Source organism: Phocoena sinus, chromosome 12 (assembly GCF_008692025.1).
Source record: "Phocoena sinus isolate mPhoSin1 chromosome 12, mPhoSin1.pri, whole genome shotgun sequence".
In the NCBI taxonomy this organism is placed as follows: domain Eukaryota; kingdom Metazoa; phylum Chordata; class Mammalia; order Artiodactyla; family Phocoenidae; genus Phocoena; species Phocoena sinus.
Genome location: NC_045774.1, coordinates 88,308,632 through 88,327,083, shown reverse-complemented (window position 1 = coordinate 88,327,083; position 18,452 = coordinate 88,308,632). Strand labels below are relative to the sequence as shown.

At 32.0% G+C, this 18,452-nt stretch overlaps 1 protein-coding gene across 1 annotated transcript in view; it reads right to left on the bottom strand.

Annotated features, from left to right (window-relative positions):
- EYS (eyes shut homolog) overlaps positions 1–18,452 on the bottom strand; it is a 1,696,347-nt gene that overhangs the window by 1,541,402 nt on the left and 136,493 nt on the right. Inside the window, 3 exon segments of the mRNA XM_032651890.1 lie at positions 493–753; positions 10,381–10,544; positions 18,200–18,339. Coding sequence (XP_032507781.1) covers positions 493–753; positions 10,381–10,544; positions 18,200–18,339 — 565 coding nt within the window.

Genomic DNA, 18,452 nt, shown 5'->3' with positions numbered 1-18,452 from the left:
ATTTGTCCTCTATGATTTTACAAAGAATATAGTATGGTTGTGATTTTATGTTTTTATTTTTTAGTCTTATTAATGTGAGGGCATTAAACTAACCTCAAAAATACTGAAACAAAATTTTGCTTTTAAACTAGGAAAAATTTGGCACTCAGTTTGCTTAGGCAGCCAAACAGTATGTTGAAGGGTGTACTGAAGCTGTTTAGGCACTATTATTGGGAGGTTATGGTTGCCTATTTTCTCTTCAGACCTTTGATAAATAAATTATATTCTTAGAGGTGCAGCCTGGCCTTAGCATCCTTATTTGCATGAGCCAGAGCTGTGTAGTCAGCCGTGTAATTGCCCAAAGAAGCAATCCTATTATTCCAAGGGAAGATATTTTTACTTTGCCGAATGAGAAAGCAAGCTACAACTGATCATTAGACACATTTGAGATATGTTAAATAAATGTATTAACCACCTTATCCACTAGACAATTCGATTTCAAGAAATACTTACTTGCCTGTAAATCCTGGGAAATATTTGCCAAAGAAATAGCCATATAAATGTGTACCTGTTGCTCCATTTTTGCAGGGTGCAGATTTACAATCTTCAGTTTCTATTTCACAGATGTGTCTTTCACATCTTTGCAGAGAGCTACAACTGCAGGTGTGCAAATGGGTCAGGCAGAGGCCTTGCACTGATGTGCTCTGGTTTCCTAGGCAGTCATCAACATTGAGTATACCGACTCTAAACATGTGACCAAGAAAACAGCTGCATCTGAAAAGCAAAAAAATCCGAATTAATCATATAATTTAACATGTTTAAATGTTTATCACATATTTACTTAAATCCACAGGATAAGAACATATTAAAGAAGGTTGTGTGGTATACTTTTAAAATATTCTTGTAGGAAGTGTCCATTCTTGGCAAAATTTAATTTTGGTTATTGTGCAGAATGATGCTTGAAAAGAACTTTGGCAACAAACAGATCTAGACTCAAATACAGGTCCTGCCACTTAACTGTTATGTGACCTGCTGAGGTGAAATGACGGTGCGTGTTTGTCAGGATTTTTGCGAAAATGTGCTGGAAATTTCTCTAGAGTGATTGCCTGAAAATTATGACAATTTTTGATAGTAGTATAAGTGCCTGACATTACGCTTTTGATTACCAAGGCATTCATTTCAAAGACATTCATCTGAAATAAACACACTGCCAGCTACACAAGTACATAAAAAGCCAAGCCAAGCCCCAAACCCCAAGAACTTTCCCGTTTTAGAAAGCCCTGTTTGACCTTGATAAATAAACTTTTGTGGGGACCCTGCTTTTCCCTTCCTGCTCTTTAATTCCCACGTTCATGTTTTAAATTCACTAATAGAATGAACACTGAAACCACTAGGCACCCCACCCTGGGCCCCAGTAAAAGCAGAACCCCAGGTCTTCTCTGTCTCTTTACCTGAGCTGCGACTTTGCTGTGTGGCCCAGGAGTGCCATCTACCCTCCTCCACAAACTATGGTAATAAAACTTGTTTGTCAAAGTTCTCTGATGATTATTGCTGAGGTGCATCTTACAATCATGATAAGAACAACAAGGGCCAGTCTGGTGGCCACATGGGTTCCAGTTGGGGAAATGTCTGTGAGGACTGCCACGGGTAGTGCAGGCCAGGTGAGGGCCCCGGGCATTCCTGGACAATGGCATCACTATTGATAGGCTGATCCAGCACAAAACAAGTTTGAAATATTTTATCTCATGCCTAAAACTAATAGGATTTTAATTAATACTAGGTTCTATTGATAGTATTCATTCATTCACTCCTATATTTGTTCCATAAGTATATGTTTGCATTGTCTATGTGATTGGCATTGACCTAAATGAGGTAATGCTGATGTGAACAAATTTCTGGCTTTATCTCAAGGAAGGCACCCTCTGCTTACCCTAATATTTATAACTCTAATAAGTTTTATTGCAAATGCTTGAGTATCTCAGTTTTTTAGTTGCCTATAGTGTAAATTATCTGAAGGCAGGAACAATGGCTGTCTTATTCCCTCTGAATTCTTATCACCAGTATATATGCTAGTATATGCCAGTTCCTAGCACAGAGAGAAGGACCCAAGAAATCTTGTTCAATGTGTAATGATTGAATAAATAAATGAGGTGTTGGAAAGACACTCAGAATTTGCAGGGGGTGGGGAAGGTGATAAGTAGATTATTACAATATCTCTGAGGTTGGATTAAGTACAAATATTCTGGGAATTATTAAGAGAGGAAATTAACCTATCTTACATGATGGGATGATGAGGCAGGAGGAGAGTTATTGTATAGTGTATGTGTGTGTGTGTGTGTGTGTGTGTGTGTGTGTGTGTTTACTATTACACATAATGGATTATTCAAACTCAATTTTTCACTGAGTGCAATTATTCTTTAAAGATATAGATGAAGGGCTTCCCTGGTGGCGCAGTGGTTGAGAGTCCGCCTGCTGATGCAGGGTACGCGGGTTCGTGCCCCGGTCTGGGGGGATCCCACGTGCCGCGGAGCGACTGGGCCCGTGAGCCATGGCTGCTGAGCCTGCGCGTCCAGAGCCTTTAAGAGCTATATTGGAATTTTTAAATATCTATATTTCTTGAGTACATGAATGCAATTCATTGAGTCATTTTAAATTTTTTAAGTATAGATTTCAATGATGTTGAAAATCCTGATGAGACTTTAATAGCATGCAAACAATATTAATTCCTATGGTAATTTCAATTTAGCCAATATTTTCTAGTAGTTTTTAATGTGGTTTTCTCTATTTCAAGATAATTGTGAAATATAGTCTGTGTTTCTTGTAAATTATTGAAAATATCTATAGGTTTAATGGTGAGAGCCAGATTAGCTATCAAAAAAGGAGGAATGTTTTTCTGAAGTTAGAGAGATACTGGTTTTTAACTTGTATTTTCTTCATTTCATATACACACATCTTTTGAGTACTTCAGTTATTTATTAAGTGTATTGAACAAATATTCTTGGGTCTTCTTTATATGCTAGGTATCACCTTAGGTAATGTGGATTATAAGATACCATTTTAATGATTATAACTTATAAAATATACCACATTTATTCCTTTGGATATTGCATATACATACATATAAGTCATAAGAAAAAGAAAGCATAAGGCGAGAAAGATACCTAAAAAATACTGAAAATTTTTGGTCTAATTTGTTTTGATTTTCAAATATCCCTTGCCAACTATTCAAAGGACACTTAAAATAATCATATAAACATGATAATGAGTTGAGAAGAGCAATGTCAAATCACTCTGTTATTATTAATGAAAATTAACCTACTGAACCTAAGTCATTACACTCATAAAAGTATATGATGGTAGGTGTTTGGGGCCAGCAAGAGTGTCAAAATTCAGTTAGTTCAAACCTTTCTTCTTGTCATTGTAAAAAACTTGGCCATTTGATGCAGTTTGCCAAGGATCACTGAGATTGTTAATGGCAGGCAGTATAGTGAATGGTTTGATATATTCAATGCACCAGGCTTGGCTCTAATTTTTCTTCTCTAACTTATTTTATAAATGATTTTCTCTTTTATATATAATTATAATAAATATATAAATAATATATATATAACTTTATAAATAATTTTTATTTATAAATAATTTTCTTATCTGTAAAATCATCAGTACTAGATCTACTTCATAGAGGAGGATGAAGTATATTAATTACTGGGCAGGTTACTCTGTCACCAGCTATGTCAAATGTGCTTATGTTTACCTGAAATAAAGTTATAGAACACAATTACTCCCCTTCAATGACCTCTCACTTGCCACCCCCTATGACTCTGTTAAAAAAAAAAAAAAAATTCTAGGTAAACTCTAAACTGTCACATGGTATATAAGTCTGTCTATATCATGCCTGGTTTAATCACATTTTATAGATTAATTATTAATAATGCTCATTCACTTTGAAAGGACAAAGGAACACATTAGTTGAAAGTATGTATGTTAAAAGTATGGTCTCAGTATTAAATATTGTCATTTAATAGTTTTATTCACCATTTAGGTTTTTAATAGAAAAATAATCTAGAAATAGAAGACATTAAATATATTACTTTATGTATTACTCTGAGTCCTAAGATTATGGTCCATAGGTCTTATATACAGCAGATGCTCCATTAATATTATTTTACTATGTTTTCATAAAACGTATCTTAAAATTGGGTGAGGCTCAAGAGAAAGGTCATCTTAAAAGTTCTGAATAAATACCTTCAAAAAGTTCATAGTCTTAGAAGACAATTTGAAAAGCAATGCAAAAAAGGTTAGACATTTAAAAAGCTATCTAGATATTATGGACTAAAATAAAAATATGGCCCGGGTAGCACAGAATCATCTAACATGCATAAAAACATTTTTATTATTTGACATATGAAAAAAGCATGAAAAGTCATAGAGCCTGAAGCTATAATATAGTCAAATTTTGACTGTATATGCTTAACACCATATTGGTTTGCTCCCAAAAGAGAAAGAAAAAAAAGGTACCTGAGAGAGAATTGTGTATCCATTAGCTAAGTTTCAACCCACACTATAGTTGAAACTTAATTATACAAAAATGCTTCCTTTAATTAAGTTTATTGTAATTAATTTTGACATCCATATGGACAGTATAATAATATCTATTTTGGAATTGCTTAAATGAATTAAGTAATGACCTCTATATCATTTTACTATAAAGCTTAAGGAAACAAGGTGATATTTTCCAGTGGACAATAAAGAGTAAAAAATATATCAGTGCATGTAAATGCAATAGTCAAAAGGATCCAGCCACTAGAGAAAACGTGGTTTACTGCAGCGGTCCCCGACCTTTTTGGCACCAGGGACCAGTTTCGTGGAAGACAGTTTTTCCACGGACGGGGAGGTGGTGGTGGGGATGCTTCAGGCGGTAATGTGAGCAATGGTACAGGCAGTAACACGAGCAATGGCTCAGGCAGTAAAATGAGCAATGGGGAGCGATGGGGAGTGGCAGATGAAGCTCTGCCCACTCTCCTGCCACTCACCTCCTGCTGTGCAGTTCAGTTCCTGCCAGGGAACCCCTGGTTTAGTGCTACCAAGACTAATAAAAACCAAAAATACGTGCATACATACATACACACAAACAATAAGCCACTTTTATATATAGTCCAGTTTATTTTTCTTTTTCCAAAAGTAAAATGTAACACAAAAAACTTTTGCCTGGGAGGCAGCAAAGTTTGCATGTTAAACAAAAAATTAAAAATAAACAGAGAACAAGAAATTCATATCTTAATAAAAAGGTACTGATATCACGGTAGAAATTACAATAGTCTTAGAAATTAATAATCATAAGACTTCTTGGTTCAGAAATTTTTTTTAAACCACAAATAAAATATATTTCTCTGGCAAATTCACATAAGCATATATTTATACAAGCCTCCTGACTCTACAGACATAGGTCTTGAAGCTATATCTGCTTTTATCACGGACTTTTAGATTTTACACTTTGAAATAGGACTCTTGCTTATGACTGAAAAATAGTGTTTTTGGTTATACTTAGTATTACATGGACAATGTGAAACTCCTAAAATAGACTGTAGGGAAACAGGTTTAATTTAAGTTTCCAGAAAGAAAGTCATAAAATTCAGTGCTATAAAACAAACTACTTGTGTCTTTAGAAAGTGAAAATAATAGTTATTTTAGTAGTTTAAAAAGATATTTGCTTTCTAAATGAAATGAAATGACCATGAGATGTGTTCTGAGGAGAATATTAATTTACCTATGGATGGTGCATTATTTGATCTCATTTCCACAACATTTTGCACAATGTTTTCTAATTAAGGAGTGCTCAATAAATGTTTGATGAGTGTATGAATGAATTGATTTCATTTTATTATATGTCTGGTAATAAGTAAGGATTGGTGACTTGTGCATAAGCTTGAAGCTTCATACATGCGTTGGAGCCATGAACACTTCAGAGTCTTTCCTGGTTTTCTGAAATTATGATCCCATACTTAGCAAAAACTATCTGGAAGTCCTGAGGGACAAAACTTTGGTGGGATTTTTTTTTTTTTTTTGTCTCCATTAAGTTTTTCCAAATTCCCAGATAATATTTTTGAACATTTTAGGGCAAAAATGTGGTCAGGCTCAAACCTGTGTTAAATACTTCATTTATATTATACACTTTAAGTTGTACTATTATGAAGTATATATCAGTAGAAAAATATTTTTGCATGAATGATCAACCACCTGTTAACATTATTGTTGTTATTTTGTTGTTTTGCTAGTGTCATTCGTTTGAAAGAAATCCTTAATTTCTATTGCAATACTATAATTGTTTGGCTTTATAAGTTGTACCTTGTGAGTTTAGTTTTAGTTATTTTATTTTTAAAATTTTTTATTGGTGTATAGTTGATTTATAATATTGTGTTAGTTTCAGGTGTACAGCAAAGTGAGTCAGTTGTACATATACATATATCCACTCCTTTTTTTTTTTTTAGATTATTTTCCCATATAGGCCATTGCAGAGTATTGAGTAAGTTCTCTGTGCAATACAGCAGGTTCTTATTAGTTATCTATTTATATGTAATAGTGTGTATATGTCAATTCCAACCTCCCAATTTATCCCTCCCCTACCATCCCCTCATAACCATAAGTTTGTTTTCTACATCCATGACTCTACTTCTGTTTTGTAAATAAGTTCATTTGTGCCCTTTTTTTAGATTCCACATATAAGTAATAACGTATGACATTTGTCTTTCTGTGTCTGATTTACTTCACTCAGTATGACAAACTCTAAGTCCATCCACGTTGCTGCAAATGACATTATTTTGTTCTTTTTAATGGCTGAGTAATATTTCACTGTATATATGTTCCACATCTTCTTTATCCATTCTTCTTTTAATGGACATTTAGGTTGCTTTCATGTCCTGGTTATTGTAAATAGTGCTGAAATGAACGCTGGGGTGCATGTATCTTTTTGAATTATGTTTTTTTCTGGATATATGCCTAGGAGTAAGATTGCTGGGTCATATGGTAGTTTTATTTTTGTTTTTTAAGGAACTTCCATACTGTTCTCCATAGTGACTGTACCAATTTACATTCCCACCAACAGTGTAGGAGGGTTTCCTTTCCTCCACACACTCTCCAGCATTTATTGTTTGCAGATTTTTTGATGATGACCATTCTGACCAGTGTGAGGTGACACTTCATTGTATCAATAGTGTAGTTTTAAAAGTTCTCCATTTCAAAATCATGAGATATTTTTCTACATTTCTTTCAGTTACATCATATTTTTGTTTTTCCTTTTAACTTTAGGTCTCTGAACACATTCAGAATCTGATCCCAAATAAAGTATAAGGTTGCAATTCAGTTTTATCTATGATCTAATAGTAAGCCATTTCCCCATTACCCTCTACTAAAGAACCCTGTGTATTCTCATTAAATTATGGTAAACTTCTTTTACCGTAAACAGAGTGAAACACAGTCAGAAAAAATGCATTTATATTACAGAATAAAGGATATTATTTTATAAAAAAAGATCCTGAAAAATAATTGTTTTTTAAAACAAATATTTATTGATCTGTACTTGTGTCATTTGTGACTGACTTCTTTACCACAGCACAATGGTTTCAAGGTTCGTTCATATTGTGGCATGTATTAGGAATTCATTACTTTTTATTGCTTGGTAATATTCCACTTCATGAATGTAATGCATTTTGTTTTCCATTTATCATCACTTGATAAACATTTGGGTTGTTTCAAATATTTGACTATTATGAAAGAATAAAACTTTACAAACTTTAATGTAGAAGTTTTTGTATAGAAAACATATTTTCATTTTTTTGAGTATCTACTAGAAATTGCTGGGTTTTATGGAAATCTATAACTCCCCTTTTCAAAGTACCTGCATGTACCATTTTATATACCAACAGCAGCATATGAGGGTTCCAATTTCTCCAAATCCTCACCAACACCAGTATTTTCTATTAATCTTTCTTTTTGATCATGTTATTGATAATAGAGGGTATAAAGTATTATCTGGTTTTTAATTTTCATTTCCATTATTTTGTCATTAAATAAGTTAGTTTTGTTTTGTCTCTCTCTTTTTTAATTTATTAGTTTGAAGGAAGAAGTTCCATTGTATCTTCATTTTTCTTTTTGTTTTTATCATGAAAGGGTGTTGGATTCTGTCAAATGCCTTTTTCCTCTGCATCTATTGAAATTATCATATGTCTTCTTTTTCACCTTTATTAAATTGACATGACATATTACATTAATTGATTTTAGAAAATTAAACCAACTTTGCACTTCTGTGATGAATCTCATGTGGTCATGGTGTATAATCTTTGTTATATGTTACTGGATCTGCTGCATACAATTGTGTTGAGAGTTTTTGTGTTCAGATTAATTAGACATATTGGTCTGTAGTTTTACTTTCTTGTGATGTCTTTGATTTTGCTATCAATGTAACACTGGCCTCATAGAATGAGTTGAGAAATGTTCCCTCGTTTATTTTTAGGAGAGTTAATAATTTCTATTTTATCTGCTTTACATGTTTCAAGTATTCCCCAGTGAAGCTATTTAGTCCTGGATATTTTTTAGTGTGAATCTTTTGTTTGTTCATTGAATTAATAATTCAAACTTTTCACTTAAAAAAATCTATTTAGATTTTCTGTTTCTTCTGGAGTGAGTTTCAGTAGTTTATGTTTTTCTAGGAATGTCTCCATTTCTTCATAGTTACCTAGATTTTTGGATATACAACTGTTCATTATGTTTCCTTAAAATCCTTTTCCTTTCTGTAATTTCAGAAATAATACTCTCTTTATCATTCCTAATTTTAGTAATTTGATTATTCTGTCTGTCTTAGTATAGGTAAGGATTATTCATTTTGTTAATCGTTTGAAAGGATAGACGTTGGTTTTGTTGATATTCTCTCTTCTTTATCTATATTCTATTTAATTCATTTCACTCTACAGTTTATAATTTCCTTCCTTTCTACATTTTCCATCATGTTAAATTAGAAGTTTAGGATATTGATTGAGATTGTCCTTGATTTTTACAGCTATAATTTATATTCTAAGCACTGCATCACCTACATCACATGGGTTTTGACATGTTGTGTCTTCATTTTAATTAATCTCAATTGATTTTCTTCTATTTTGATTTATTTTTGATTAATTGACTTATATGAATTGTGTTAATGTCCACATTTTTGTGAATTTATCAAATTGTTTTTGATTTCTAATCTCATTTCAGGGTGGTCAGAAAACATACTTTTTAAAAATTTCAATATTTTATAATATATTGCAGCTTGTATTAGTAAATAATCTATCTTGGAAAATGTTCCATGTGCATTTGAGCATAATGCTATTCTGCTGTTGTTGACTGGAGTGTTTATCTATTCATTCTAATTGATTTATAATGTCATTCCAATGTTCTGTAGACTTGATGTTCTCCTGCCAAGTGTTGTGTCCACCACTGAAAGTGCAGAAATGGAGTCTTCAGCTATTCTTGTTGAATTGGCTATTTCTCCCTTCAATTCAGTCAGTTTTTATTTCATGCATTTTGGGTCTCTGTTGTTAGGTGCATATGTTTATAATTGCTACATATTCTGATGGATTGACTCTTTTATCATTATAAAATGTTGTTCCTTTTCTCTAGTGAACATCTTTTCTTTAGAGTCTATTGTTTTGATATTAATATAGAAATTCCAACTTTCTATGGTTGTTGTTTGAACAATATATCTTTTCTCAACATTTTACTTTCAATCTGTTTGTACATTTAAATGTAGAGTATGTCTCTTATAGACAGTATACACTTGTATATATCTAGAAATTATCTTGCCTGAAAAATCTCTCCTTTTCATTGGATTTTTAATCCACTTGATTGTAATGTTATTATTGATATAGTTGGAATTATGTCTGCCATTTCCTTTTTTGTTTTGCAGACATTTTATGTCTTTTTTTAAACCTCTATTCTTCTGATACCACTTCCTTCTGTATTAAGAAAATATTTTTGAGGGCAAAATTTTAATACCTGTAATGCTATTTTACTGTACTGTTTTAGTTATTTTCTTAATAGTTGCTCTGCAGATTACCATATACATCTTAACATATCAGAATCTGTCACAGATTTAATTTCCCACAGATACAAACTTAATTTTAATATGATAAAATTATTTCTATATAAGCCTATTCTTTATCACCCTCATTTTTGTTCTATTGTTATTTATAATATATAATACACATTACATAACATATAATAACTACATATGTTTGATGCATGAATACAATTTTAAACAAAAATAAATACTATTAAATATTATTAAATATTTCAATTATGGCTTATCAGCATAATTATAATATTTTGATAAATAGGTGATATTCTTTGTTGAAATGATGAATAAAATACCTGGATATATTAATTTCCTCTTCATAAATAGCTTGTTGACACCTACTTCCTTCATAGTCAGTTGTGTTTTCCAGATACATTTTGCAAAACCATGTGGAAGTACATAGGCACCAATATCCCTTATCATCTTCTTTAATCAACCAACTACATCCATTTGCACATATCTATAAAAAATAAGAATTTTGTAATTGTCTATTATATACTAAAATATTACAATTATTTCTGTTTGAATTTTTTATTTTCCCTATGTATTAAATTCATGTGTTCTTTTAGCAAGGATAAAATATATTCACTTTTAATTTATATTAAAATTGTTCTCAACAGTCAAATTCATTTCATTCTCAAATTATAACAGTAATACATAAATTGTAAAAAGTTAAATAAATCAATATCCACTATAAAGTTGTAGACATTTTTTAAGCTTTTATTTTAGTCAAATTTTTATAGACATTGTTAAACTGTTAACTGTTATGGTAGAAATAGCATTATATTGAGAACCATATCCATGGAAAACCTGTTTCCTTTACCACTAAATAGTTTTTTCTCCTTGAGTGAGGTATTTGGATCTGCCTTTGAACTGACTGTAACATTTTATTGCATCCCTTATGAAAAATTAATTAAGTAAAATTTTAACACTTTATTTTATATTTGCATGGAAGTCATAATTATATCTATTCTTAACAAAATTACCACTTTAACTATTTTTAGAGATCTTACACAGATATGCCCAATAGATTTACTTGAAAGAATTAGGCAAACCTTGTCACCAGAGAAGTGCACATCTTATGGAATGCTTAAACTCAAGCATATCCTTTCCTAGCTCTCAGAAGAGAGTTCAAAACACAGTAGAACTTTGATAACTTAAAAAAAAAATTCCTCTGAATATTTCCATGTTTTCTTTATTTTTTTTTTAAAGTCCATTAAGTTATTTCCTATCAGTAGCAACACAATTAGGAATTTGGTTTTGCAGTGTGATCCTTTAATGACAAATTAATTATTTATAGATATCTAGTCTCTGTTGGGTAAGCATTAGATGAGAATCTGTTTTTCCATTTTTCTATTTGGAGCTGAAGTCAATTAAGAATTCTAACTCCACTAGGAAGGAGAACAGGTCTTTGACATGGACAGACGAGGTGTTTTTCAAAAACTATTTACACTTAATCAATGACTAAAGTATTATAATTGAATTTACATGCTTTCTGTATGTGTTTGTACTTCAGAAAATCTTTATCCCTTACTGAGTGTCTAATCATTCCTACATGCAGAGTATATTTGCTGTAAAGTTTCTTAAATTAAAGGAAAATTGTTATAATTGGCTTACAAAGTTAAATAAGCTCTTACATATAAAACACCAGATATTAGCATTTAATGACACTATTTTATTATTCTCTCTCTCCGTATGTATCTATGTGTACATTATATACATATGTATATATGTAATATATGTTTATATACATCTGTACATACATATATATTCATATTATTAATTTTATTTTCTGAAATTTGTGATTGTATTGCATTTTATCCTCAATTACTTTAATGTGTATTCTTATAAAAACAAGGATATACTTTTTCATTACTTCAGTAGTATTATCAAAGTTAAGAAATTAACTTTGATTTTAATACTATATTTTGTAACCTGTAAGCTTTATTCAAATTTTGCCAATTCTTCTAATATACTATATAAAAATACAATATGTAAATTCTTCACTTTCAACACAACTAGCAAACACAAAGCACTAAAACTTCAATTACTCATAAGTAACATATACATAAACACCAGTAATTAATGGTTGTGTTTTTTCTCCCTGTTTTTCTGTACTGTCTTGTAGAGATTGTATTGGAAAATTTGGATTTATATTTAAATTTTCCATTATCTTCTTCCATTATCCCATTTACCTTGGAAGTCCTCTTAGTTGATTTGCTTTAATTCTAAAAGCAATATAATTTAATTAGTCTTATTCTAAAATCTAATTTGGCTTATGTTCTGTACACATACACACAATATGTTTTCTTGATTTCTTGGTATACGTTTTTTTTATTTTGTGAGGTATTAGTATTATTGTACTGTAGTATGCACAGTCCTGTTAAACTGTATGTACAGTCTGCTTGTAGAGAGGAAATTATATGGGTTTTCAAATAAGTAGACGAGACCCAGGCTGCACTGTCCAGTGTGATCCCTCAAGAGAGAGCCACTTTGGCTGGTTATCTACTTCCTGTGACTCACACTCTAACCCTGTGTCTGTTACCGCAGCTCTGACACTCACTGCCCCACCTGTAACAGCTGCCCCATCTTTCCTGTTTGATTGTTTTTCTTGTGTCCTGGTCTGGTCAAGAGTATACAGATACATCCAGTTAGCCCATGAAAACTTGGAAAAGAGCAATGCTTCCCAGGTACTGGGTAAATACAGAGATTTTGTTTGTTTGCATGTTTTCAATATAGTCTGGGATGATTCAACAAACACAAGAAAAAAAAGTAGATATTACCAGCTAATCACGCTCAAAGCTTAGAATCTGTGAGGCTTCATGTATGCTTAATTTTTGATTTATACTGAAAAACACAAAAAAACTTCATAATTTGCTATTTTATGCTGGAGAGAAAAATGCCATACACTAAAGAATCATCGTATATTTAGTTATTAGAAATCTAGGTCACTAATACACAAAAAAATCATGACAAAACAATGTTTTAACAACAAAAAATAATAGTGCAGAATTCAGACTATAGCAAACTAGTATTTCTTATAATTATATCCCTTCCTTTTTGGTTTATTTTCAAAATAATTTATTACTAGGATTTAAGAAAAGCTGAAAGAACCAAATGAAAATGTGTCTAATTTCCTTAACTATGTACCAAAAAACACACTATCCTTTGTCTAAAAATTGTGATATGAACATCTAAATTGCATTTAAAGCTTTGTTAAATGCTTTCGTCATATCCTGATGGTGGTGAATTCTTTACTGCAATTATTTACTGTATCTAAAAACCATTAAGTAGTTGCTGGCACTAAGAAATATTTAACTTGGTATTTCAATGGGGTTTCTTATTTATTCATAGCCTAGTCTTCTACTAGAGTTTTAGTTTTCTATAATTAAATTTAGAGATAAGAAGAGATCTCTCAGAAAAACTTATAAGACAGTAAATTCTATCAGTGGATACTTACTGAGTTGAATCAATCTTGCACATGTAGGGGAAAGATTTTTCGGTTTTTCAATATAAAAAATCAAGGAATCTACTTAAAAGGAGTCCATTAACCCTCTGAAATTTTATGAAAAACAGTGTGCTTGTGTGTACATAAGCTATCGTGAGGTAACTGTTTCCAGCTTTCATCAGATTTTCAATGAGCATTTTGAGCAAAAAAAGGTTGAGATCTACTCATGTATACCTATGATTGGAGTAAAACCTATAACTACAAATATAAATTACCCTGGAAAACTCAGTGGTTATACATAATACTACATATAATAAAAGTTACATTAGCAATTATAATTGTATTATGATATTTGTAATTAATAATTATATTATAATCAATTATTAACTTGTGTCATTGTACAAAATGCCATCATTAAAAATACACAAAAATGGAATGATATTTTATTTTATTCTTAATATTAAAAGTTTTTATTTGAGGCAGAAATGTAATAAAATTCTAAATCTAGCCTGTGGATGATCTTTCCTTTACAAGGAGAATAGAGGGAAAACAAAACTTCCAGAACTCCTTTTTCTGGAAATTCATTACTACTGATGCATATATATTACAGAATATTACTACAAAAAATTAACTTCTGCTGGATAGAAGCTACATGTATAATATTTACAACATACTTTTGAAAAAATGTTTTTCATATGCAAGTAAACAACTTTATTTAAATTTGCTATCATTTCATGGAATATCTTGTACGTTTCTATAAATTATTTTGTCATTTCCACATTATATTAGTAAAGTCACTCAGCAAAGGGATCTAATGGGGAGAAACTCTAAGGCCTAATATATGACACATATTTTACCATTTTTTGGCCCTTGTTAACTAAATAGATATGCAAAGAGAGTTCAGGGATAGGACTGAGTGACTTTTCTTTATCATAATATGCAGAAACCTGGATTCTTAGAAAAGTATTAATCAAGTAAAAATTGCACGGGACAAAGTTAAACAGGCAAGAAAAACTCTATTCATGACCATTGCAATAAGAGAGAGATGGAACTCAACTCTGCTGAAACAATACACATGTATGTTTTTAAGTACTGGCATGAGCTAGTGGAACAGTACTGGAGAAAATTAAGTAAGAGACTGACCAACGAGATGTGTGGTGTACACTGAGTTATTCCTGAGTTTGCAAGTGTTTTCCTCTGTGAGTAGGCTAGGCCTTCTGTGTTTGCTAATTATGCCCTTAACAGAATTGTTTGGTGGTCTTTTGGAGGGTCAACAGTGAACAAACACAACATTCTGCAAGGATCCAATTAAAATAGTCTCATTATCAAAGCTCAGTACTCTAGACTGCAAACAGTACCCTGCTCTGAGGCCACTGGATTTTCTTCTCTCCTACTATGACAGTAACATAGGTACATACAGGTACATTTTAGGAATTTTTTGATTATGTATTCCAATTGGATCTAAAGAGATGTAATCTCTCTCTGTCAACATCACTTCCTCTGGGGAATCTGTAAGAGTATGGTTAGGTCCTGTAACATCATCATCTACATGACGTAAATGAGTGATGATTTCAGATGGTCACATCAGCCTACATTCCGTGAACAGAATATTCCTTGAGTCACCTTTTCAAAGTCTTGTGAACACTTTTGTTGGCCCTGAGCTGGGACCAGCTTCTCTGGCAGGTTCTGGAGATGTACCACTGCACAGATGCCTGATATGTTTTCTGGGGTCCTTCTGGTGTCTCTGGCCTTAGCACAAACAATCCCCCCTTCCTGTTGTAAGTCATGAACATCTCTCATTGTTATAATTTCTCAAGGACAACCTGCAATTGCAGTGGTCACTCTGGGGGAATTCTGACATGAACAAGATTGTTCACTTGACAGATGCATTAGAACAAAAAGGGAAAAGGTCTCGGGAGCTGTGTCTCCCATGTCTAATAGAGAGATTAGTGTTTAATGCACAGGAATGTGTCAGGTCTTAGTTGCAGCATGCAGGATCTTCGCTGAGTCATGCAGGATCTTTATTTGTGGTGTGGGCTCTTCATTGTGGCATGTGGACTTCTCTCTAGTTGTGGCATGTGGGTTCCAGGTCGCATGAGCTCTGTAGTTTGCGGCACATGGGCTGTCTTGTTGAGGTGCACGAGCTCAGTAGTTGTGGTGTGTGGGATTATTTTCCTCACGGAATGTGGGATTTTAGTTCACTGACCAGGGATTGAACCCAGGCCCCCTGCACTGGAAAGTAGATTCATTATCACTGGACCACCAGGGAAGTCCTGAAGATAGTTAACTTTTAACAATCATGACTGTATATCTGTCTGAAGCTAGCTTTCCTTCACTTCTTCTTTTTTTTTATTCAATTTTTTTTTTTTTTTTTTTTTTTCCTGTCTGCCGGCCTCTCACTGTTGTGGCCTCTCCCGTTGCGGAGCACAGGCTCCAGACGCGCAGGCTCAGCGGCCATGGCTCACTGGCCCAGCCGCTCCGCGGCATGTGGGATCTTCCCGGACCGGGGCACGAGCCCGTGTCCCCTGCATCGGCAGACGGATTCTCAACCACTGCGCCACCAGGGAAGCCCCCACTTCTTCTTTTTTGCTGTTTCTTCCTTGTTTTTCCTTAGGAAAATTTTAAATTAATTGATCATAAATAATTTTCTATAATTATATGTACATTCTAGGACTATTGTTCACACAGTCAAAAATACAAGGAGAAGAAAATGTTTAACTGTGTTATATTTGTGTTTTCCCTTTGCCAGAAATTTAACAAAGCAGAAAAAGTGTACCTGTGTGTGCAGGTAACTTAATTAGTCTTTTCTATGAATAGAGCCCTAGGCGCTTAGAGTTCCGGCATGAACTCAGAAGTCCTGATTTTTTTTAAATATGTGAACACAGAGGTTTATTTATATTAAAAATAAATCTTATGTAATTTCCCAATAACTAAAAGACTCCTTAGGCAAATTAGAACAATTTAACTTTTAAAAAGGTGTTCTATTATTGTTTCCCCAGATTGTTTATAATTATAAAAATATGAATTTGACATAATTGAAATTGTATTTATTTTTTGAAATTTTAATAATGAATATAATTTAAACTGTTTAATCTAATTCATTTTCACTGACTCTACTACACTGATGTACTGGAGTGTTTTATTGATGATACTGCAAATTATAAGAACTTAACATGATATTGTAAATTGCAATTTCCAAATCTTTGGAAGACCTTACGCTGATACTAAATTGAATTAATAAATTATCTTTGGATACCTTAATAATTTTTAAGTAAGAAAAATAAACAAATATTGATCTCTAAATATAGTTTTAAATTACCATTTTTCTTATAGAATGGAAATTAAAATGTGCACATGTCATTAACTATATTTATGTTTATATAGGTATATTTATGTTTATTTTGCCTAACAAAAAAGTTGATAAAGTGTTATAAAATGTGTGCTCATGAAAAAATAAAATAGCTAAAAATTATTGGATTGCTCTCTCTGTGTTTTCTATTAAGTCTAAAACAGCAAATGTTCATTACTTTATTTAAAGTTGGTAATTATTTTAAAAGAATACAGAGAAATAGAAATATGTATATAAGATAATATGTGATTTGCTTGTTTCCTAAAACAGTTACTTATTTAAATTAATATAATATATATTGTTTTTTTAATATGCTGATAAGTCAAATGTTTCTTAAAGATAAAAACTTAATCATCTATGTGCATAGTTGTGTATCTGTACTTAGCTAAATACATATGTGTAAAAGTATATTAAGCTTAATACATATATTCATGAATTTTAAAAACATAATGAAAAATATACTTGAGGGCATACGTGAAATTAAAAGTTCTGAAGAGTTTGACGTCTGTTTGCCTGTATTTGTAATGCCTCTCTAGATGGTTGTATTTTATGTACAAAAATACTTGCATTATTTTTTATAAAGTTGCTCAATATTAATGGATTTATACATAATGAAAAGAGCTTACAAATCTTTACTGAAAATTTTGTATGAATGATACACCAAACAGAAAATTACAATTTGGTTTTTATTTATATAAAATGACCAAATTAGGTTGTGTCCAGACAAGAGAGGTTACAAATATTAGGATAACTCTCTAAACGTTTTGGAAAACTCCTTAATATTTTGACAAGAAGTTCCTTATCTACTTAAAATTAAAATTCTATATTTTTTCCTGTTGTGTTGTTTGGAAATATCTATTTTGTACACGGTAGACGTAAGATTGGGAAAAAGAGGGCCATTCTTTGTATCTTTGCCTTAAGTCCCACAGTTAGTGGTAAGACTGACCAGAGACTAGAAATCTTCCAGAGATTTAACTACATTCCAAAGACAAGGATAGTTATTTACAATCTTTAAACAAAAAAGTGGCATTATCACATCTGTGTTTGACTGTCTTTAAATCAGTCTGTAAGTTATAACATAAATAAGAGACAGAAGACTAGGAATAAAGTGATTCTTAAAACTCTTTACTACCTCTCTATATTATAAATATAAGAAGTAAAAAGATTTCCAAGTATATTGTTGAGAATTTGTTTATGAAGTTATATTTAAGCTATGCACATCTCGAACATTGAATTTGCAAGCTTCACATTTCCAGCATTTTTCAGACAATTATGAGTTAAAGGGGCAATAAGAAGCTACTACAGAAATGTACCTCACCTTCCTTGTTCCTTCACGTAGGGACCAACACACATGACCAAGGGCTTCGGATCGGTTCAGACTGACAGCACCTTCCATGCAGCTGCAAGCGAGAAAGAAGTAGCTGCCAGTAACCACTTCACGATTTTCACCTTCCGATCCTTACAAAGAGATAAAACATTAAATAACCTTTCACACACTTGAATTCACATTGAATTATTAAAGGCAGTTGTCACATTACTTGATAAATGTAATTTGACAACACCTACACAAA